The 21,735-nt window shown below is 49.4% G+C and overlaps 2 protein-coding genes and 2 long non-coding RNA genes across 4 annotated transcripts; 2 read left to right on the top strand and 2 right to left on the bottom strand.

Annotated features, from left to right (window-relative positions):
- Window positions 1-8,921: 8,921 nt before the first annotated feature.
- Window positions 8,922-10,082, bottom strand: LOC130518495 (uncharacterized). Its single transcript, XR_008948054.1, has 2 exons — window positions 9,961-10,082; window positions 8,922-9,355 (listed from the first exon to the last, which is right to left on the bottom strand). It is a non-coding gene; the product is annotated as an uncharacterized LOC130518495 (long non-coding RNA).
- A 2,180-nt stretch (window positions 10,083-12,262) lies between these two features.
- Window positions 12,263-15,350, top strand: tac1 (tachykinin precursor 1). Its single transcript, XM_057021109.1, has 5 exons — window positions 12,263-12,569; window positions 13,139-13,241; window positions 13,380-13,403; window positions 14,484-14,540; window positions 14,743-15,350. Exons 1-5 carry the CDS (start codon window positions 12,456-12,458, stop codon window positions 14,787-14,789), a joined length of 345 nt encoding a protein of 114 aa, XP_056877089.1. The 5' UTR covers window positions 12,263-12,455; the 3' UTR covers window positions 14,790-15,350.
- A 25-nt stretch (window positions 15,351-15,375) lies between these two features.
- asns (asparagine synthetase) lies at window positions 15,376-21,174 on the bottom strand. Its single transcript, XM_057021021.1, has 12 exons — window positions 21,045-21,174; window positions 19,915-20,185; window positions 19,568-19,805; window positions 19,307-19,492; window positions 19,141-19,242; window positions 18,929-19,056; window positions 18,732-18,858; window positions 17,915-18,021; window positions 17,370-17,470; window positions 16,853-16,934; window positions 16,620-16,775; window positions 15,376-16,404 (listed from the first exon to the last, which is right to left on the bottom strand). The coding sequence occupies exons 2-12, from the start codon at window positions 20,161-20,163 to the stop codon at window positions 16,195-16,197; spliced, it is 1,686 nt and encodes a 561-aa protein (XP_056877001.1). The 5' UTR covers window positions 20,164-20,185; window positions 21,045-21,174; the 3' UTR covers window positions 15,376-16,194.
- Window positions 16,771-21,186, top strand: LOC130518491 (uncharacterized). Its single transcript, XR_008948050.1, has 3 exons — window positions 16,771-16,994; window positions 17,078-17,157; window positions 20,991-21,186. It is a non-coding gene; the product is annotated as an uncharacterized LOC130518491 (long non-coding RNA).
- Window positions 21,187-21,735: the final 549 nt, after the last annotated feature.

The following is a 21,735-nucleotide window of genomic DNA, read 5'->3' as shown; positions in this document are numbered from 1 at the left end:
TGTTTGTTCTGAAACCTGTTAATGAGCATTAACGTGGAAACAGGGAATCAGGCGTCCGTCAGTCTGGACGTCCGTTAAAAAACGACACTACATTCTGCCACCACAGGGGGCGCTGTGGCCTCAAGGAGGCGAGTTTTCTTTTGTTAGCGACACAACGACTTTGGGTTTTTGTCGTGGGTTCACTGTTAAACCAGCAATGCAGCTAAAAACGAATCGCAGGAGCAACGGAGAATTTATTCCTTTACTGCGACCAACCACCAGAGGGCGGCGATACGTTAGCGTAACTCCTGTCATGTCCATCCCTGACATTAATGCTCAAAGCTAATTCTAAGAGACGAACTCCAGCCAGATGACCACGCTCACCTGGACAGATGTACCGACAGGTGACGACTGTTTCCACGGAGACAAACAGGCATTTAAATTACCATGACGACCACTTCAGCACACACTCCTGTGTACAAGCTCTAGGACGATCAGCACCCACCAGCAGCCTCATTTGTAGAGCTATGTGAGCTGAATACGCTTGCGCCGCTAAATCGCTAATCAATACCATCAATCCAGAAACATCAAAGGCCTCGTTAGCCTGAACAAAGACAGCGCCAGGGCAACCAGACAGTTGAGGTCATTTCTTTGAGCTTTGTTTAAATATTGAAGCATTTTACCAAAGAGGATTGCATGTTTTCCTGTATCGTGTGTGTTAGCACAGCGCTAATTTGACCATAAACGGGGTTTATTGAGCTTGTCTGGTACATGAGGTTGTAAAGGAACCCCAGGTGAGATTTGAGGTTTATCTTCAAACAGCAGCTGGAATAACTGTTTTATTCTGCAGGAACTTTCAGACGTTACCGTGAAATGAGACCAGGAACCTCGATAATCTGATGCTACAAAGGAAATCATTCCCTTCGTTCACCTTTGAAGTAGCAATGCTGTGCAGTCAGACTGAAGTCTGGTAATCAGATTACAGGAAATCAGATTACAATATCCAACTAAAGCTGCGCAGCAGCATTTTATGGTCTCGTCACGAACGTGAAGGCAGGTGGTCTTCACCTTCTCTTCACCATCAGGAATCACAGTCTTCATCAGATCATCGGCAGGTTCTGATCTGGGCTGTTTGTGATCGTAAACCTCGGCAGCTAACGCGGCAGCTAGCATCCTGCTCCGATCCAAAGAACTTCTGAATTAGAATTATTTGTCAACGATCTTGTGGAAGAATGTTTATTTTGTACACAAAGTCTCTTTAAATCTCGTGTTTTCTCTACAACCGTCCTGCCGAACGTTGAAGACGTGGAATTGAAATCATCAATAATTCAGACTCAATTATTCAGCAGCTCCTGAGTCTGGTGCCCAAACGCACCTCGTCTCCGCACCACCGAGCTATTTTTAGATTTTATCCTTCTGGAATAGATCATCTTTCCACTCCTTTCTAATTAACGGATTAATGCAGATTAAATGTGGGTTCCCAACTTTACTGCACATCAGAAGGCTTCTGACCACCAATGAGGGTTCGACGGCGTCTCAGCCAATCAGACGTCCCCGACCGACACCGGGACCAATCAGCAGGGAGCCGAAGTTCCACAGTAACTACTGAAACTCACGTCTTTAACAGATAATGTTGACTCGTTGGCTTCATCGGCAGCTCCGCCATAGACGTGTCGACGGACACCGGAGTCTTCTGACAGCAGCGCTGACGCCTCCAGGATGGGGATCATGTTGATCAGCGGTGACATCTGCTCCATCAGACTTTTATTATTCTGACACTCTCTTCCGCCCGTCGCTCCGAGCGAGCCCAGAACCTCCCGTCGTTCGGACCCCCCTGCCTGCTGCAACCTTTGACCTCCGCCTCGACATGGTCCTGGATCTTTCGTGGATCTTCGGGAACCTGAAGAGGAACTCATTCGATGGGCGCCGACCTTTATTTGAGCTTCATCTCACTGGGGTCAGTAACATGTGAAAGTCAGATTTCCGCTGTGTTTGGTTCTAATCCCGAGAGGCCAGATGCTCCTCTCACCCTCCTTCACATGCAGGAGGAGAACCCAGGTGTTTTCAGCTGTTAGCATTGTTAGCATCCACCTTTAAGATGGAAATTTTCCACGAGTTGAGACTGGAAATTCTGCTTCCTGCTGGTTCCCCCCTGCACGGCCACTGAGGAGCCGTTGAGCGTTCAGATCAGAGCTCGGAGTCAGGCGCCGAACCGACCTGTCACTTCTCGTCTGTCCAAACGGGTGGAAAATTGTAAAAGCTGCTCGCGGCCGAACGTTTGTTTGCTATAAAATCAGCAGATTTTTACGGCTGAACGTCAGGAGGAAACAAAGTCCAGTTTATGACGAGTCTGTCATCTCGATCCCACTTCCTCTAAAGTGCTGCTGGATTTGATTTTTTGGGTTCTTTCACCTCCAGACCCACTAAAAGGCTTTTTTCTTGCCTTGGAGAACCTTCCAAGCTGTCCTTCATCTTCTGTCCTGAGACCCTCCAACCGGATCAGGAAACACTTAGAACCCCTTTTAGGAAACCTGAAGGAGAACCACAGATGAGGGAACCGTCTCCCTGGGACGGACAGACCTGCAGTAGATACAGAGAAGGTCCACAGAGAAGGTCTGGCCCTCCCAGCCCTCAGGTCTTGATGGTCCATATCCAGGAGCAGCAAAACATCAGAACTGTATCATGTTTGCTGTCGCCCCTGGATACCGTCCTCCATATGGTCCTGTCCTCCATATGGTCCTGTCCTCCATATGGTCACAGGTGGATCGTCTAAAATGTGACCTGAACTCCAGTCAGAACATCCTCTCACAGGGCTGCTGGTTCTGCTGCTGGTTCTGCTGCTGGCTCAGGTCTCTGTGGTCTTTGATGTTCTCAGCTTTGATGCTTTGCTCTGAGTTCTGTAGGCTACCTGCCCCTCCTAACTGCCCTCCCAGGTCGAATGAGGCCAGATTGCAGGTCAGGTCTCAGTAGGACCAAGACCATTAAGCAATTGGACCTGATAATCGAGCAGCCCCGAAAACCCACCAAGGCTAATTAACAGTTAGCACCAGACTACGTCCTGGTCTCCTGTTGCCCCGGAGGTTCCCCCGCTGCCCCCCCCCATGTTCCTCCTGCTGCAGAGTCATGTGACACATGAAGCTTCCAGAAATAATCTCCTCTCAGTTTCAGGGTGACGTGAGTCCAGACAATGAGCTGAAGGGCGGCGGCGGCGTTTATGACGGTTCTGCTGAGATGACGGCGACTGTCAGCCTGAATCTTTGATTAAATGTGAGGGACAGGAAGCTTGACAGGGACACGAAGCTTCCTGTCTGAGCGGGGGGGAGGTCGGGACCCCCGCCGAGCAAAGACTCATGGGAAAAACTGTGACTGCCTGATAATTATTGACTGTTGGGTCACTTGGATCTGCAGAACCCTCCCAGAAACCTGCAGTGGGTTCACCTCCCTGAAACCGGCTGATTAGATCACAACAGTTCCCGGGCGATTCCGCACATTCCCAGCTGAACAAACCTCCAGACCTGGACTCGTGTCCTGTCTCCGTCCTGTTGAGACGAGCTCAGCTCCACTCTCCTGCTCACCACCCAACACGGATCTAAATCACCCCCACCCCCTCCCCCCCCGGCTGACGCTAACGCCGCCGCCGTTATTGGACTGGCGTCCGCGGAAACAGCGGGAATATAAATCAGGCGATCGTTGTGGGGTTTTTCAGACGTGTGACAGGAAGTGGAGCGGCGCGCTCTTTACAATGGTTGCTGGACTCCCCCCGGCCCCCGGCCTTCATCCAAGGAGCAGGACGAGATCGATAGAAAGGTCAGATCCAACCGACGGGAGTCTGGAATACACATAAAAGGTCTCCACATAAAGAGCCGCTCACGCCGAAGTGAATATTTGATGCTGCTGATCTGAGCGGAGATTAGATGGTGAGGGAGATGTCAGGGCTGATCTACGGTCCAGACAGGCCGCCCGCCCCCCCCAGGACCCCCAGACAAGACCCCCTTAATCATTTACTGTGGATGTGGTGGCGGAAGCTTCAGGTGTGATCGTCTATACCGATCAGCTCGGCCTCTAGGGGGCGCCCTCCAGAGTGGGAGGCTGGGGAAGAAGTTCCAGAGCAAACAGGACGAGGAGAGGCGTAAGTTAGCCTCTAGCCTGACAACTGACGGATCAGAGGGGGACCAGGACTCCACGTCACGGCTTCCTTTACTTCCACCTGAGCTGAGCTGAAAGCCGCTGGAACATTTCCAGCGTGAGAGTGGGAGCGCGGGACGCCGAGTTGCTGCGCGGCTCCAGCGCGGCGAGCGGGAGGACGACACGGAGGCTAAATGCAGACGTCGAGAGTCTGTTAGCTTCCGCCCACTCTGTGCTGCACACTGCTAATTAAACTGTCACCTTCTCAGCGTGCAGCGAACAACAGAGCGTCCCGCACGAACACCCAGTCCTGATGCTGGCGGCGTCCTCGCCACTGGGACACGACAACCGCTTCTCGGCTTTTTGATTTTTAAACCCCAGACGGGACGTGTTCCAGGTGTCACCTTTGACGCAGAGCCTCTTTTGGCCACCTGGGGGCAGCCCGGTGCTCCTTCGTTAGCCTCCGGGCCAATGGGCCGCACGGACGAGGGGTGGTTTATTGGTATGGGTGCGACTCTTCTGAACCTTCATCAAAGACTCACAGATGGAGTCTCTGTGTCTCTTGGTCAATTCTGAGTGTTTCCTTCGTTTTAAATCGGTTTGAACCAGTAAAAACATCAACCCCACCCTCCCAGTCTCTGCACTGGTTTCTGACAGGATCCTCTCTGGTCTCTCTGGAGACACGAGGACGGTCGCTTGGTTCCTCTGGTTCTTCCACCAGAGCGACCTTGGAGCTTCACTTCAGACATCAACTCGGCTCCGCGCAGCCTTGATCCCTTTCAGACGGCAGAAAACAAGTTTCCATCTGCAGCTAATGGACGGACGCTCCTCCTGAGGTCGTCCTCAGGGTGAGGTCGTCCTAAGGGTGAGGTCGTCCTCAGGGTGAGGTCGTCCTCAGGGTGAGGACGAGAGCGTTGAAGTGAGCTTTAAAACGAGGCACCTGAATTTGCAGCTCAAAGTTCCCGTTTAGAATCGACGCTGGTTCCTGCGGAGCTGAACTCGTCCTTCTGAACTTTGAGGGTTCCTTTGTGGACCTGATTCGAGACGCCTGAGAGGAGGTTCGAGCTGGTTCTGAGGTCAGGCAATGGTTTCTGGGGGGGCGGAGCCTGCAAATAACTCTGTTTGAAGTGTAAACAAATATCAACAGATGATTTTAAATGGTTGTGATGAAGATTCTTTAGGGTGTGAACTCCCTGTTCCAAGCCTGTTGATCACTGGCCCCGCCCACTTAGCTTGATAGCATGTCTGCTAACGTTCAAACCTGCATCTGGGCCCACTGAGACCCGACTCAGACGTTGGTATGAATCAGCATCACTGAGATCTGATTTTCACGTTATTCATCCTTTTATGGATCATCCCGACTTATCTCGGGTCAGAACTCCGGTCGGTAATTTACATGATTGCCGGGCGGCTTTTTTTCTTAACCTTCAGAAGACAAAACGGCGTCTTTGACGGCTGTAATTGAGATTTCAGCGTCGACGCCTCCGTGACGCCGGCGGCTCTGTTGATCGCTGGAGCAGGTTTCCAGGTTGGAGTGTGTGTGCGTGTGTGTGTGTGTGTGTGTGTGTGCATGTTAAAGAGCCTCTCGGTGAATAGGACAAAGGCGGCCGGTCTCCTCCCAGCTGACAGCAGCGCCGCAGCCTCATTTGGCGTGTTTGCAGAGGAGGAAGCGACTCGTTGCGCGTTAAGTAACGAGCGAAGGACCCAGGCGGGACTTTAAAGGTTCCCAGATGTGTGAAGAGCAGCTCCATGGAGGAGACGCGTCCTCCAACCTTCAACTCTCACCCCCGATGCGTCAGTCGCTGGTTAAAACACCTTTATTCAGCCCATCTGCTGAAATCGTCCAGGTTTTAAGACCCACTCACTTTTCCTGAGTCATTGCTGCCTTTTGTGTCGAAGGAATTTCTGGTTTTATGCTCTTAAAAACTGAAGCTGTTAAAAAGATTTGTCAACACAGCGTTTGTCACGACACCATAAGGTCAAAATTAGTCGAGCGTTTCCAACGGATTTCACACCTGATGAGCGTTTTAAACGCTGCCGAGGAGTCGAGCTGAAACAGACGTTTGGTGGTTAATATTCATGTGACCTGATGGTGGGCCGGAGGTCACCTGATCAATACCAACCGCCGAGCCTTTATTTATGAGGCCTGGCTCTCCTCCTCAGGAAGGTTCTTTTTTTAGTGTTGCTAAAATGTGTAAACACCAACGCAGACGCCATAAATCAGCTGCCCAACATTCACGCTAAGTGAATGAAAACGGGCGACAGCAGCTTTCAGCTCCTCTGATTAATGTTGCTGCAGAGGTTCTGGTAGTTTGACAGGTTTCAACATGCTGACAGAGGTGACGCGCCTATCGCCAGCTTCCTGTTTAGAACTCACAGTGATGAATGATCAACCTAAACTGTAATTTCCGTTTGTGATAACCTTCTATTCTCTGCTGGGACCATTAGCTCGCCTTCCTTTATTTAAGTGTTTTCACACTAACGCTAACAGCTGTCTTTGTTCAGCCGCGCCACGAGGCTAACAGGAAATGAACTTTTCTAATATGTCAACATACAAGTGGATCCACCTGTTCTGCTGGCTCTGCCAATGACCTCTGACCTTGAACGCCTGAGGCCGCGATTCTAAATGACAAATAACCAGAAACGTTGGCTGACCCGTCCTGGCTCCTCTCACCGCTGCCGTTCAGCTTCTGCCGTCATGAAATACACGTTTGGATAAAGAAAAGTGCGAACAGAGCGCAGAGAACGCGACTTATGAAACACGTAAGGAGCTCCAATGAACCTAATGACCACTATTTCAGGACGCCGTCGGGTCAAAGGTCAACCACGGATTACGTCTTGAGCTGCAGTACCCATGACGGCCTCTAGGCGCCGGCCTGAATGAGCAAAAGTGTGCTGGGTGGGGGCTGGAGTCATTATCCAGATTAGAAGGAGCCTTTTTGGAACGCCGCCCGTCCGTCAGGCTGACAGGGTTCCGCCGGAGCTTCCCGAGGAACAGAACTTTGGCTGCGGAGTGGATCCGTCCACTCAGACGTCCTGACGCAGGAGCTAATCCGGTTAAAGACTGCGGCAGTGCGGCGGCGAGCGCCGGCCACACCCTTGCTCCCCCTCCTCCTCGTCAGCAGGGAGCTCCTGCGTGTTTCCCCGCCTCGCCGCGATTAACGCCGTCTGGCCTTCGTCCTCTTCGTCATTGCTCGCAGAAACGGAGGGATGACCTCATCCAGAGGCGTCAGACCAGGCGGGAAAAAGGGGGAGCGTCCGAGCTGCTCCGACCAATCAAATCCCTCCGTTCCTCTTCCTCATTCATCAGAGGTGGCCTTCTCCAGATCTGCATTCCTGGTCGCTTCCCTGGAGGCTGAAGAGTTCTGCTGGGAACAGCTGAACCCCCCCCCCCCCAAACCTTCAGGGTCCATAAATCACCAGATCCGGACTGGAGATCCGCCCTGAAGTGACTGGGTCCTTCCTGTGAGCAGCGTCATCATGGCTGACGTCAGGAACCTCCTCACGAGTCTCTATATTTAAAAAGAACCGTTCTAAAAGCCAACTTCTCTGCCAAGGACGTTCCTCAGCCCAGTCCCCAGAAGCTCTCCTTGGTTCTGACAACAGAGGAACCTTTTGGAGTTAGCACAAGATAATGGTTCCACCAGGAACCTTTCTCCCCTAGAACAGGAAATGATTCTCTCTGATTTGGTTCTTGCTGAAGCAGTTTTTTGGCGGTTTCCGGGTAGAACCTCGGTTCTTTGAGGAGAACCTTGATTCCTCTGTGTTTTAATTAATATTTAGGAGCATTGTGGATAAAAATCAGCGTTTGTCAGTCAAGTCCAGGGTCCTCCGTTCACGTTTGTGTTCTAATTGGTCTCCATTCGGACGGAACATTAAACTGTCTCCTTTTAAGAAACTCCCTCAGAACTCAGCTGTCAATCAAAGGAGCCTCCATCTTGTTAAAGAGGCTAACGGAGGAGGGCGTGAATATAAAGCTGGATCTGCTCACACTCCTTCCTTCTAATTAGCTCATTAGCATTTTCCACTTGGTACGACCCAAAGTCGCCATTAAAACTAACCTAAAAAGGGGTTTGAGTGAACAGAATCATGGTATCACACCGGGTTGGAAAACCAGCTGCTTATTTTAGGGTTAATTGATAACCGTGACCTCTGACCTGACAACACAGGTGGGCGGGGCTTGTGTCATACACGGGAGCCGCCGCTCGTGTTGAAGACACTCGCAAAGCTCATTTTCGTCAAAGTAATCGATTTCTGTTACTCTGTTTTCAGGAATTTAAACCCCGTCAGAGCAGTAACGATGGAATTGTTACCATAGTAACGTTGACAGAAAGTTTTGAGACCAATAATGTCGGCTCTGATTGGCTCTGTGCTCCTCCGCAATAACGACTGAAAGAAACATTTCTAACGATTCCTTTTTTTGCTCTTTATTATTTTGGTGTGTTAACGAGGTGGCTGGTTGCCATAACGACAAATGACCTGTCAGCCTGAGCTGGTTCTGTTTGTTCGGCAGCAGCTGGACGATACGAGCAGTTTTAATTATAAGAATAAAACCGTATTTGGATTTCTGTTCTTTATATGCTGACGATTCATTTATTTTATCTTTGCGCTCGTTGCCGTCTAATTTTGTTGGCGGAGATCGTAAACCTGTCACGTTACCGACAAATATGACAAATTAGCTGTAGCGACACAACCGAAGTTCAGCTTTTTCTGTTTGACTTAAAGAATTAATTAATGAATTTGATCAATTAAATTTTTGTCATTTTATCATTCATCTTTTCTCAATTTGCATCTCCATGACAACAGGATAGAAAAGCAAACATGCACGAGTTTATTGGTTGGTAAACATAGACTGACAACACAACTACTGTTTACCGGATGACCATAAACGCATCGCGGGTGACAATAAAAGGCCATTTTCAGCAACAACGAAACGCTGTTTTGAAGCATGTTGTTGTTTATTTACAACCTTTGATTCAAGGTTGTGTTATTTATTTTTGTTCTAACAAAGCTCCACCCCTTCGAAATTTCACCCACTAACTAAATAACTCAATTTGAATTTAAACTTTATCAGTAAGCAAATGCTGGATCTGATCGTGTTCAGGCTAAAATTGTCATTAGCAGTAAAATTAATGTATAAATCTAAAACTGGAGCTGTTTGTAGGAGGCTTCTGGGAACGTCGGTGCGACGGAAGTCTCCTTTCTCCTGCTGCTGGATGCTTCTGAGGACAGAACCCCCAGCAGAAAGAACCTGGAGAGAACAAACATTTGCTGCAACTTCCTGCCAGGTTTTACCTGCAGCTTCGTCTCCTGGAACCAGAAATGGGTGGAAGTAAAAAGCTCTGATGTCTCAGGAACATTTTAATTAAGGTTCCTTTAAATTGAGAGAGATTGGTGTGTGTGTGTGTGTGTGTGTGTGTGTGTGTGTGTGTGTGTGTGTGGTGTGTGTGTGTGTGTGTGTGTGTGTGTGTGAGTCATTCTTGTTTTCTAAGTAACTAGAATGTCCTCACAACCTTTGAACGTTCTGTTTTGTGTTGAAAGTGTGATTCTTTGTTCAGTGACACTCGATTCATCCGAACATTTTTTTGCAGCACTTGACATTTGGCGGCTAACAACAGCTAACAGTGTGTGTCCGTGTGAAGTACAGGTGACTCTTGTGTGTGTTTGTGTTGAGTGGAAGCCCACTCATGGTTCTTCTGGCTCCTCCACACCCACTTCATATTTAATTACCTCCTTTCAGCCAAAGTCAGCACTTGTGGGTGTTAAGGGGGGATATTTGTTGTGTGTGTTTGTGTTTGTGCGTGTGTGTTTGTGGGGGGGGGCAAGCTTAAAACTAAACTGTTAAAAATGTCTTACCTTTTTGACCATGCTGGTTCTCATCCATCCAGGTCGTGTAAATCCAACTTTTTAGCTTTTCAGCTAAACTGCAGCAACTTTAACCTTCAGGAACCTTGAAGAACCTTCAGGAACCTTCAGGAACCTTGAAGAACCTTGAAGAACCTTCAGAACTTAAGCTCCTCCAAAGGACCTGTTGTGTGAAAGAACAAAGGTTGAAATTGTGAACATTTCAGTTGCGAACAATTAACGATGAGGAGATGTTCGCAAAGGTAGTAAATCTGTTTTTGGATCTTTTGAGCTTTGATGCTACAGTTTAAACCTTGGTCACACCTGGTCGACCTTTGACCTGCTGCCCTGAGGGAGTGAATTGGTCAGCTTTGAGGCTGATTTCATTCCATTATTTCAGTGCGTGACTGTGTGAAAGCATCTGGAACGGATGTTTTTTTCCTCTCTGTCGATGGCGGGAGCACAAATCTGATAAAGGCAGCGCACGATCGCACGCGAGGTCCTGAACAAGGACACATGTGGAGCGTTGACATTCCCAGTGATGTGATTCCAACAAACATCTCAGGAATTAAAGTGTGGCAAGATTTAATTAGCCCATCGGTGAGAAAGGTAGGAGAGGGTTCCTGGGTGGTGGAGCCGAGCTGCAGGAGAACCTGCGGCGCTGCTAATTTTAATTAAAGAGCCGTGGCAGCGTGGAGAGCAAAGGTTCCACTGGTCACCAGTAAAAATGAGAGTTTCCACTGAGCTTCGTTGCTTCAGAAGGATTATTGCACTTGCAGGTGGATCCACAGAACACTAGCCTAGCTAGCCTCCTCAGGCTAACCTTTAAGGTGGGTTTTGTTCTGCGTAGCTGTGCTAACTGTTAGCTACAACTAACCTGGAGGCTCCAAATGTACAGAAGGTAATTTAGCGAAGCTGGAGAAACTGGTGCGTGGTTCTCGTTCTGACATGGTCGCTCTCCCTCCACAGGTCGGCCCTGCCGGTGCAGGTCCGTGTCCGTCTACCGTCTCCTGCAGGAAAATTGAGCCCGGGAGCTCCTGATGGGACCTATCAGGAGAACGGGTTCCACCCACAGAGAAGAGAAACGTTTTTATATCTTCTCCACATGCATCAATCAGGACGTGACCCACAGGAGGTCGGTCCACCCGCGCGATTGCTTCAACGTCATAGTTCGTTTTTGCGCGCGTTCCTCGCGGTTCCTCCCTCCCGTCCTCTCAGTTCCTGCAGGGCGACAACCGCCATCATGGCGACCGGCGCCGAATCAACCTCACACGCCCGACGGTCTCCAGGGACCGATTCGATCCCTCCGAACATCATCGTCGGCATATCTGAGCGTCATGACTTCAGCCGTAAACACTCATCTTTACATGCGTCAACACCTCTGCTGCCCCCCCCCTCCCACACACACACACACACGCGCACACACACACACACACCACACACACACACAGTCCCACTCGCGCCCCCTCAGCTCTCTAGATTGGATGAGCGGTCACAGATTTGCTGATTAAATTCCACTCTGCCATATGACCACACCCCCCCAGAATGATGTACACAATTACTGCTATAAAATTGGACTGGTTGACCTTTGACCTTTCTGTCAGATTGCTTATTTAAGGGTCACATTTAACAAAAATAAGGACATCATAAAATGATGCGATGCCACAGGACCCCCCCCCCCCCCCCCCACACACACACACACAGATCAATAACAGATCATCAATAATCACCTCAGTCACGCTGATATCTGATTGTTCAAATTAAATTGATTAAATCCAAACGAAGTGACACATTTGCGTCATAACAGATGGGAAAATAACGTCAACAATAAAGACTCTCGGCCAATCAGGCGCTCCGGGGGCAGCGAGGACGCTGATCTTGGCGGCGTCCTGAGGCCAGACGACCTTTTCTCATGGAAATGAGCGGCACGCCGGCGTCGCTCTCCTCCATCCGCGCTCGTTCACCGCATCACATGACCACTACCGTCACACCAGATCCTGGTCCTGGACCGGGCCTGAGCTGAGGGAGGTCAGAGGTCTTCTGACCCACGACTGTTTTATTTCGCGCCAATGAGCCCGAACACGCCCCCTGGCGGCCGCCCCTGCCGTCACAAATCCCTGAGCCCTCAGATCAAAGAATTCTTTAATCTCCTCATGTTCGTCACTGCTGAGGTCACGTGGGTGGCGACACCTGTTCAGCTTCTTGTTGACGTTGACGTAACTTATTCCGACCATAAATCGCGACAACATCGTAACTCCGCACGCTCGTGACTGAGCGCGTGTCATCCGGCTACCCCAACGCAGATATAAAAGAGCGCGCGCGAGGCTCCGCGAGACAGAGGTGAAGCAGCTGCAGTGCTGAGCGCGCGAAGGAGCGATTGGAGCGTTTTTTTTATCACCCACACGAGGCTGCCGCGCGACATGGACGAGTGTTGAGAGGCTCGCGCTCAGTTCGGTTTGTTCCGCATGTTGTGAAGTTGATTTTAGCTGATTAATCCGAATAAAACCATGAAGTTCCTGCTCTTATCCGCCCTCGTGGCTCTTTGCGCCGTCACGCGAGTTTGGTGTCAAGAGATCGACCCGAAAGAAGAAGCCGATTACTGGAGCAGTAATCGGATCCAGGTACGGTTGATGCCATGAGAGATGTCTGCAGGTGGGAGCTCAACACTCCACCTGGAAGTTCGTTTCATTCTTGTTCAATTGTTCCTGCACGAGAAAAAAAAAAGATCTTTAACAAAGTGCTGATGCATTTCTGGGATTTTTGTCTCCTGAAAGTGAGGTGAGAGGAGGGGAAAAACGGTTTAGATGTTCTTATTTCTCCTGAAAATGATGAATTAGCGGCTGAATGGAGCTGATTAAAGCTGGCTGAGAGGGGACGAACTGAGATAAATCAGTGATCCAGGAATCCTCCTGAAACCATCAGTAAAATTATTGATCAGGGATCTGAATTCCAACCGGAAACAGAATAAAGCATCATTGATATTGGAAACACGTGCAGAGTTTGACATTGTGAGCTGGAAACGCGCCAGAACCTTAAAGAGGAGGCTGGAGTCATCAAGGAGATGAAGAATAAATCACCGACATGGTGGCGAGAGTGTGTGTGTGTGCGTGTGTGTGAGAATCAGACTCATTTTTCTACAGATGTAGCGTGGAATGTTAAACACTGATGGGCTGACCGACTGTTCCTTTAGGACGGCTGGTTTCCCAACAGCCCGCTCAGAGAGATTCTGCTGAGGATGACGAGGAAACCGCGGCCGCATCAGTTCATCGGCCTGATGGGAAAACGCTCCATGGGTGAGTCCTCAAAAAGGATTTCAGTAAATTAGGAAGTTATGTTGAAAAACCATTAAAGCTTTGGAGCAATCCAGCCTTTAATAACGATGAAGGAATGTTTCCTGTTGAGTTCTGAAGGTTCTTTATTCTCTCCTGCAGCCAACGCACAGATCACCCACAAACGTAAGTGTCATCGCACCTTTGCCACTTTCATTCGTCTTCCTCTGGTCAAAAATGTTCCGATGAATAGAAAAAAATCAGTGAATGAGGTTCTAAACGTGCTTTGACGTCAGCGAGACCTTTCAGAATAAAAGAGGTTGAATCTGACGTCCTAAATCCTCATGTGAGGGAGTGAAATGATAAAATCAGCTTTCAGAGCTGAACTGTTCTGAAAATTCTTGAAATATTTCTGTGAAATCTAAAACCTGTAAACAGGTTTTGAGTGTTTTATCTTGGCTAAAGTTTGAGCAGAAACAGCTCCCCCTGCTGGCCGACTTCCCCTCTAAACTTCCCTGAATATGTTTCAGAAAACCTGCCTCATAAAAACCTTCCACCCAAAACTTCTCACTAATTAAAATGCTGATTATTCAGTGTTTCTAACAGAGCAGCCAGAGCTGGGGGTGGTGGGGGTGGGGGGGGGTTCTCTTTGACTAAATTAGGCGCTCGCTCTGACAGCACAGCATAAATAAATATACATCTCATTTATCTGCTGACTGTAAGTCAGTCATCATTAGGAGAGGGAGATGGGATCAATGCCCCAAGGACGGGGGGGGTATGGGGGGGTGGGGGTGGAGAGGGAGACAGAAAGTGAGTGCGTTCTCCTCTGAGAGTCTGACAGCAACAATTTTTCCGGTTCTTTGTATTTTCTCCTAACTCTAATGTAAATATTGATCTTTGTGCAGGTAAAAAACACACATGCGTGCACACACACGCACACACACGCACACACACACTGATGATGGACTTTTGTCCGTCACTGTGATTGACAGTCCCAGCAGATGAGACACAAATGGACCGAACCAATTACTCCCACACAAATGAACCCAGCAGAGGGACCTTGGGGGCGTGGCCTGCGCTGATGAACTGCTCTGATTGGCTGATTCGTTTCAGCGAGCTCCTGCAGCAGCAACGGCAAAAAACCCGAAAAATAGGCCCGATCAGATTCAATGACAGTTAAAAACCCTTCATGAGCATTACGATTTTTAACCTTGGTTCTTGAGTTTAATTCAGTTTTTGAAGGATTTCTCAACATTTTCCTTCTAGGACATAAAATCAACTCTTTTGTCGGACTGATGGGCAAAAGGAGCCAAGAGGAACCAGGTGAGTCAGTTGAGACCGCCCCCCCCCCCTTCCCCCACAGACACCTCCCAACCCTCCATCATCTCCATGACAACCAAATAAAGAATTTCTAACTTCATTAAAATGTAATGGGTGACAGTTCTGAGGGTAAAGCCCCTCCCAAAGAGTTCCTCTGTCTCCGTCCTACGATCGTCCCTGATTGACGTCCTGCTGTCTCTTGCAGATTCCTACGAGTGGAGCACAATACAAACGTACGACAAACGTCGCTAACCGTGAGGCTCCTCCTCCTCCACATGCCCCTCCCCCATCCCGGAGGGGGGTGTTGGGGTACCTGATGCTGGGTTTTGTTTCTTGTGTAGCTGTTAGTCGAATGAGCCCGTTTCTGTTCCCACACGGTCGTGACGTAGCTGTGCTGTGCCCGTGCAGTTTAGTCCCAGCAGCAGGTAGATGCAGGAGCGACGTTAGTATCTACGATTTTGGTGTTTTTAGCCATCTGCCGCTCAGCAGACTCGGTGTGTTGTGGACCATCAAAGCAAGGCGAGACTCCCCCCCTCCCGGATCCGCTGAAGATTGCACTGCCAATGATCACTGTATAGTGCCTCATAACCGTTTACTGCAGCTGATTGTTCTGTGAAACCAACTGGGACAAGTTCTCATTTTTGCTTTTTCGGGCTGTCGTGTATCCGGCAGCATGAGGAAATCTGTCACGGTGGTCTACCAAATATCACATTTATTTTCTTTACTAGTTCAACCTCAGTCTGTAAATGTTGGATTTCTTGTAAGATTAAAAAAAAAAAAAGCGTATTAAATGTGTCAGTTGTCGCCCTCTAATGGACACGAGTGGTACTTCACACGGTTTGGGCTGTTTTAGAGGGTTTATTTCAGTCAGAAACAAAAACAGACACATACTCTTTTTAGATGAAGATTCAAAGACTTGATACAGCAGAGGATCTGTGGAATGTCCAGAAATCTGGTGCAGCAGAAAACCCCACAGTCAGCTAACATTTGAACTACATGAATAAGTGAAAAATGCTAATGGTAAAACTAACAACGCTGAATGTTCTCGCCCGAGATCTGCGTGGGACAGCTGTTGGTATTAAGCCGCGTGAAACACCCGAGTCATCTCAGCCATGACAAACCGATGACCTTCACACGAACGGCAGCCATGAGTCAGCGTATAATCGGCTCAGCTAACGGAAGCTAAAAGGCTAATGGACGCAGACAGCAGAAAAGTCACAGTGTTACGAAGACGTAAGAATATTTTAAGGCAATCTGCTACTTTCTATTCATTTTGTTTATTAATTAAAAAATAAAAACTCTTTAAAAAATAAATGGAACTCTTGACAGAATAGAAAATCGAGTGTAAAAACATTTTGGGGAATAAAACTGGTGTGAGGAACTTAGACTAAAAAACAAACCGTTTTGTCAATTGACGCCATTTCATAAGTTTCTGAATCTGTGGGTCATGGGTTCGAGATCTGCGACGTAATTTACGTGACTCAAGTGTTGCTTAATTTCATACTCTATTCGCTAATTAACACAGTGCAATTCTGGCCTGCAAGAAAACCTAAAAAGAAGTGTTGCAATTATTCTGACTAGTTGTGTGATTATAATGCGAGGGAGTTGCACCCCGACTAAAGCTAGATTAGCTAGAATAGCTACAGGAGGCGGATGCTCATTCTACTTTCTCTGGCTCATAGAAAGGGAGGGTCCGAGCTGAGGGGTCCGTGGCATTTAGCCACCTTGGCATCCAGTAATGAGGAAGCCATTTAGCCTGGCCTGGGAAGAACTTCTCAAAGATCTGCCTGAAGTAGTACGCCTCTTTGGTGGGTGGGGGGTTGTGGGGGAACGTGTGGCTAGCCTTCTCCAACTGGTCATCGCTCACCTGAGGACATTTGGGTGATACAAAAGGAAGTTGGTTATTTGGGTAGAAAGCAACCAAAAAGCCTTTTATTCTCTTGTTGCTATATTTGTGACCTTGGGGAGGCACCAGTGAGTTAAAGTGGCCTCCAATCGTCAACAGAGCAGGAGACAAAGAAGAACAGAGCCAGAATCTGCAGCTCAACTTAATCTACTCAGGTGAAAGAGCTGCACACGTACCAGCGACTCCACATGCTCCTGCAGCCAGGTGTACCACGACTTCTTCAGCGAAGTCAAACCATCGCTGAAGGCCTCTTTGCGCCTCCACAGGATCCCGTCTGGGAGCAAGTTGAGACCTGAGAAGGAGTCCCTCAGAAGGAACTTCTCCACTCCGTTCTGCTCAAGCAGAACCGAGGTCAGGACGGTGTAAAGAACCTGTATTTAAAAGCTAGCGTGGCTGGAGATGAACTAACCTTTGGAACCCTCATGGCCTCGGGCAGGGACAGGTAGTACGCTGTGAACCTGTGGTCAAGGAAAGGAACTCTGAGCTCCAGCCTGGAACAGAGACAGGAACATCGGAAAGTTCAGGTGTCGCATTCAGGCTAGCACCACAAGGTAACGTAGGCTAATGCTAATGCTGACATACACCACCACACCTCAGATATTCACTAACATTGACAAAAAATGTGATTTTTCAGGGTTAATATGATGTCTAAATGTTGGGATCGACCACCGAGACACCTGCCACAACAGGAAGCTGAAGACCGACAATGACCAGGTAACTGGTCGGGGGAGCCAACGAGCCTCTCAGTTACAACCGGGCCTCCGTTTGGAAAAGTTAGCTGAGCGCGAACGTGGATCTTTTACTGACATTAGATCCAAGTAGAAGAAAATTTAGTTAAAAGTCTGATTTGTGTCGTATTCGTTGTTGTGTCGCTGTGAAAAGTATAAAATAGACTTCAGAATTTGTTGGGAATCCATCATAATTACCCGTGTGCAGCAGTGGTGCGATCACACCGGAGGACGTCGAACATGTAAAGTTGCTCCATCAGCCGGACGCTTTCTGCCGCCGCCGCCGCAGGATCGGGAGCCTGAGGAGGAAGATGTGTCGTTAGCGACGGCGCTTCATCTCAGCATCAGAGCCCTTCACAAAATCCAGGAAACTAACACACACACACACACACACACGCGTGTGTGATTTCCCTCCTTGTGTCTTCCAGCATGAGTGGGCGGGGCCTACGGGCCCTTTCACACACCTTTGCTCACCTGAACTTCGAGATTTTCTTTTCATCGTGAAACCTAAACCACTGAAACTTCCCTTTTGCGATGAGATTATCAAACTAATCTGAGTCATGTTACGCTTTCCAAAGTCAACGCTGGATAAAAACACCAAAATCTCCTCATTTGTTATTAATCATCTCTCTTTATGGAGGAACTCTTTGGTTTTTATTTGAACTGCGCCCCCTGCTGACGGACGTGTTGACTACAACCTTTAGAGGCAAGAGAACTTTTGATCCGGTCTCCTGCAAAGTCACCTTGTGGAAGTAGATGTAGCCCTGCGTGAGCTCGTCAGAACCCTCCCCAGAGAAGATCACCACGCTGTCCGACTTCTCCCTGATGTACTTCGATATCAGGAACATGGCTGTGGCGGACACAGAGAGAAGGGGGAGCCGTAAGGGGGACAGACACACGAGGAGGAGCGCACGGGTCCGGCGCCGATGACCTCGGTGACCTCTGGGCCGTCTAGATTCCTCTGAGATTTAAAAGCATTGAGGAGGAAAAGGAATGTGGCGACGCTGCGAGCTCCCATTTTCCTCACATCACTGACCTCACGGAGGAAATGTTTGAGTTTCTTTATATTTCCTGGTTTTGTCTCCTGAGCTGCTTGTTTTTAGATTTGAAGCTGAATTAACTCCTATTGTGAAACGTCGATGATAACTATATTTAAAAATGACATTAAGGCTTAAGTGATCGTGAAGAGAGTTAGACTGTAGCCTGTTTGGACCTCACAGAGAAGCAGTCGTTTTTCCTTCACGACTTCTCTCTAACGTCGAACTGTGGACTCGACCTTTACTCTCATTTAGTGTCTTGAAGGAGCTTCTGAGCGACCAGACCTTGTTTCCATTCTTCTCAGAGACAAAACAGGGCAGGAGAGACAAACAGTCTGTCCTGTCCAAGGTTAGCATCTTCTGTTTGGGCTAGCTAAGGACACCCCGGCTGCTGTCCTCCACGGTTGACGCCGTGTCTCACTGGGACAGGTGCTGTGTTGGTGTCACCTCTCCTGATCAGTGAACGTCAGTTCCACAACAGCGCTCTTGTTGCCACGGCTACATCTGAAAGTTTCACACTCACGGACAGAGGCGCGGATGGTGGTGATGTCGTAGGTCTCCAGGTGATAGATGACGTCCTTGACCGCCTGGATTCCTTCCTCGATGCTGAAGTTCACCTCGTGGTGCTCGCTGCCGATGTGAGCCGCCACCTGTTGGTCGCAAACGTCACGCTCAACGTTTGTCCCTGTGAATGAGCAAAACGCGAGGGGAAGAACCGACCTTTCGGGCCGCCAACAGGTCGGGGCTGTCCTCCGAGCCGATGGAGAAGGTCTGGAGAGGGTACTGCAGCTTCTCCTCTTTGGCCAGCTTCATGAGGGTGGCAGAAACCAGGCTGGAGTCCAGACCGCCTGAGGATCATCCACACCCCATCAGCAGGAACGCCGGCAGAACCGCGCGGGCTAACGCGCTAACGCGCTAAAGCATTTCTCTACCTGACAGGAGGCAGCCGATCCGCCTCTGGGCCATGAGCCGTTTCCTGACGGCGTTCTCAAACAGAGTTCTGATGTTGGATTTCACCGTTTCCTCGTCGAAACCTGCGAGGAGAGCGTCAACAACAGATCTAAAGGGAATCTGAGGGGCGCAGGGGAGCCGTCGTACCTGAAGGCAGCGCGGGGACGCTGTCGTAGGCGGCGTGAGCCGGCTCCTGCGTGCAGAGGTGAAACGCTTCCATCTGGATCGACTCGACTTTGCCGTCCGGCTTCAAATCGAAGACCTCGACGTGGCCCGGGGGGAAGGGGGCGACGCTGGCGGAAGCCTCCAAGGAGCAGCTCAGTTCCGTCAGACCTTTTTAAAGACAACGACATTCAGGGGAAGACGCCGCGGCGCTGAACAACGGAGCAACGGAGCCGCCTCTGCTACCTTTGGCCTCGGAGCAGACGCCCAGGAACCCGTCGTCCGTCAGGCACCTGAACAAAGGCCGCACTCCGAAGGTGTCCCTGCCCACACAGACCCTCCTGTTGGCGGTGTCCAGCAGAATAAAAGCAAAGACGCCGTCCAGGAGGGACGCCATCTTCTTGGCGCCGAAGCGGTTGTACAGATGGAGCAGGATCTCTCCGTCCATCTCGGTCTGGTGGTCAAACCCAAACTGCTTCCTCAGCTGGAACAACGAGCACAGGCAGAGTTAAAGAATTCCATCCCACTGGGGACGGACCTCAATGTTGCAGATACCAGCAGCGCCAACGCCCCCCCCCACGTCCTGGTCTTACCGTGAGGTGGTTGTAGATCTCCCCGTTGTAGCAGAGCCACAGGAAGGGGAACTGCCTGATGCGCAGCGGCTGCATGCCGTGCAGCTGGTCCATGATGGCCAAGCGATGGAAGCCGAAGCAGCAGTTGGTGAAACCGTTGATGTTCTCGATGCGGAAGGCGTCGGGGCCTCGGTGGGCCACCTTCATGGCGTTGGCGAGGTGACCCGACAGGCACCCGTCGCTGCCAAACACGGCCCAGATACCACACATAGCGGAGCGGGAGCGACCACGTCTGGAACAGATCACTGCGGTTAGTGAGCAGAAGACGCTGGTCCAGGATCGGTCCTCAGTCACACCCGCGATTCTGTGGCCTGGCAGTAGGGGGCGCTCGGCACGGGTCTGGGTCGATGCGGATCCCCCAAACCCCGCAGCACATCGCACAGATTGTAACTTACGCCCAAAACGAGCATGAACCTGTACACGCACGCGCGCGTCTGTGTATGCGTGTGTGGGGGCGCGCCCTGTTCCTTTAATGGAGGTTGAACCTGAACCTGAATTTCCGCCAGTACCAGTACTTTAATAGATATCCATACAGTAATAGTAGTGAAACGAGGTTAGATAACATCGTAGATGTTAACGGAAATGTTCTCAAATACGTCCTCAGTTATTTAAAGCATGAGGAAGGGACAGAAATGACGCTTCCATCGGCGAACCTGTTTAAATATGGTTCAGATGGTTTTAAAAGTACGTTTCGATCAAATGAGTCAGCAAACGGTCCATGATAAAACGTTTAACAGACAGGTGCTGAAGTTTAGCAGGAGGATTTACGAGCAAAAAACCGCGGTGATCGTTGAATTCTGTTTCATTTTCCTCTGAACTTGATGCAGGTTTGTTTTTGTTCAGCGACACCTGCGAGTGACCCCTCATTTATCATCTACTGCTAATATTTCCAAAAAAATAAAAAATAAAGCAGTTATTCAGTTGCATCGATTCCTCCAAAGCGCTTTGCTTTGAAAGAACTCATGAAATAGTTCTGACTGTCATCAAAAGAATCTGCAGCTGTGAAAAACTACCGGCAGCTTTGTTAATCTGTGCAGGGCGGACCAGCCTCCTGCCCCCCCACACCGACCAGAACCGATGCTGAAGCTTACCTGCACTCAGGAAACACCGAGAGGACCAAGACTGCCTCCAAATGTTCATTTATAGCTGAACCGCAGCCGGATAAACTACACTCTATTGACCTCCAAAATAAGAGCACGGGAGCGAAATCACGGATTAAATCAGGTTTTACTCCAGATTAGCAAAACCTTTGTGGACTGTAGATTCTCTGATGCTCACGGATGAAGAAGCTCCTCGTAATACCTGAATACTGAGATGCTCTGAGCCGACGAATCTTTTATTTTAAAGGACACGCCATAAAATCACTTCCTGGTTGTTTGGCTTCTGTAATTGTTGCTGCTGTTGCGTCACTGAACAGTTCAGCGCCCCACACAGTTAAAGTAGTTCACCTTTTCTGCCCATCATCAAATCTAAAGTCGAGGGGCAGGATTGTAACAAGTACGGCGACGTTAAATGCTGGAAAATTGATTTTAAACACGAGTTTTAAAGGGGAGAGCGCACACAAGCCTCTGCTTCCACCTTGGTTTCCCGCTCAGAGGAAGACAGAAGGTGCAGAAAGTGGGGATAAAGGAGGTTCTGAAGGAAACAGGAAGCGACAGGAACAGGATGGACCTTCTGCCTTCAGGCGTCCAACTGCTGGAACCCTTTATTTTATTTTAACTTGTGCTTTCATTTGCATGCAGTTAAAAGCACGTGTCATTCTAACTGTGGTGCGGTACTTCC

The sequence above is a fragment of the Takifugu flavidus genome, chromosome 21, assembly GCF_003711565.1.
Source record: "Takifugu flavidus isolate HTHZ2018 chromosome 21, ASM371156v2, whole genome shotgun sequence".
Taxonomy (NCBI): domain Eukaryota; kingdom Metazoa; phylum Chordata; class Actinopteri; order Tetraodontiformes; family Tetraodontidae; genus Takifugu; species Takifugu flavidus.
Note: the sequence above shows the minus strand (reverse complement) of the source record. Positions and strands in the feature narration are given on the sequence as shown.

Coding starts and splice junctions, on each gene's coding strand:
- tac1 (XM_057021109.1), top strand. CDS start 12,456: ATGAAGTTCCTGCTCTTATCCGCCCTCGTGGCTCTTTGCGCCGTCACG. Junction 12,570..13,138: donor GGAGCAGTAATCGGATCCAG/GTACGGTTGATG, acceptor CTGTTCCTTTAG/GACGGCTGGTTTCCCAACAG. Junction 13,242..13,379: donor GATGGGAAAACGCTCCATGG/GTGAGTCCTCAA, acceptor TCTCTCCTGCAG/CCAACGCACAGATCACCCAC.
- asns (XM_057021021.1), bottom strand. CDS start 20,163: ATGTGTGGTATCTGGGCCGTGTTTGGCAGCGACGGGTGCCTGTCGGGT. Junction 19,057..19,140: donor GATCGGCTGCCTCCTGTCAG/GTAGAGAAATGC, acceptor GATGATCCTCAG/GCGGTCTGGACTCCAGCCTG. Junction 17,471..17,914: donor GCTACATCTACTTCCACAAG/GTGACTTTGCAG, acceptor CTTCCTCCTCAG/GCTCCCGATCCTGCGGCGGC.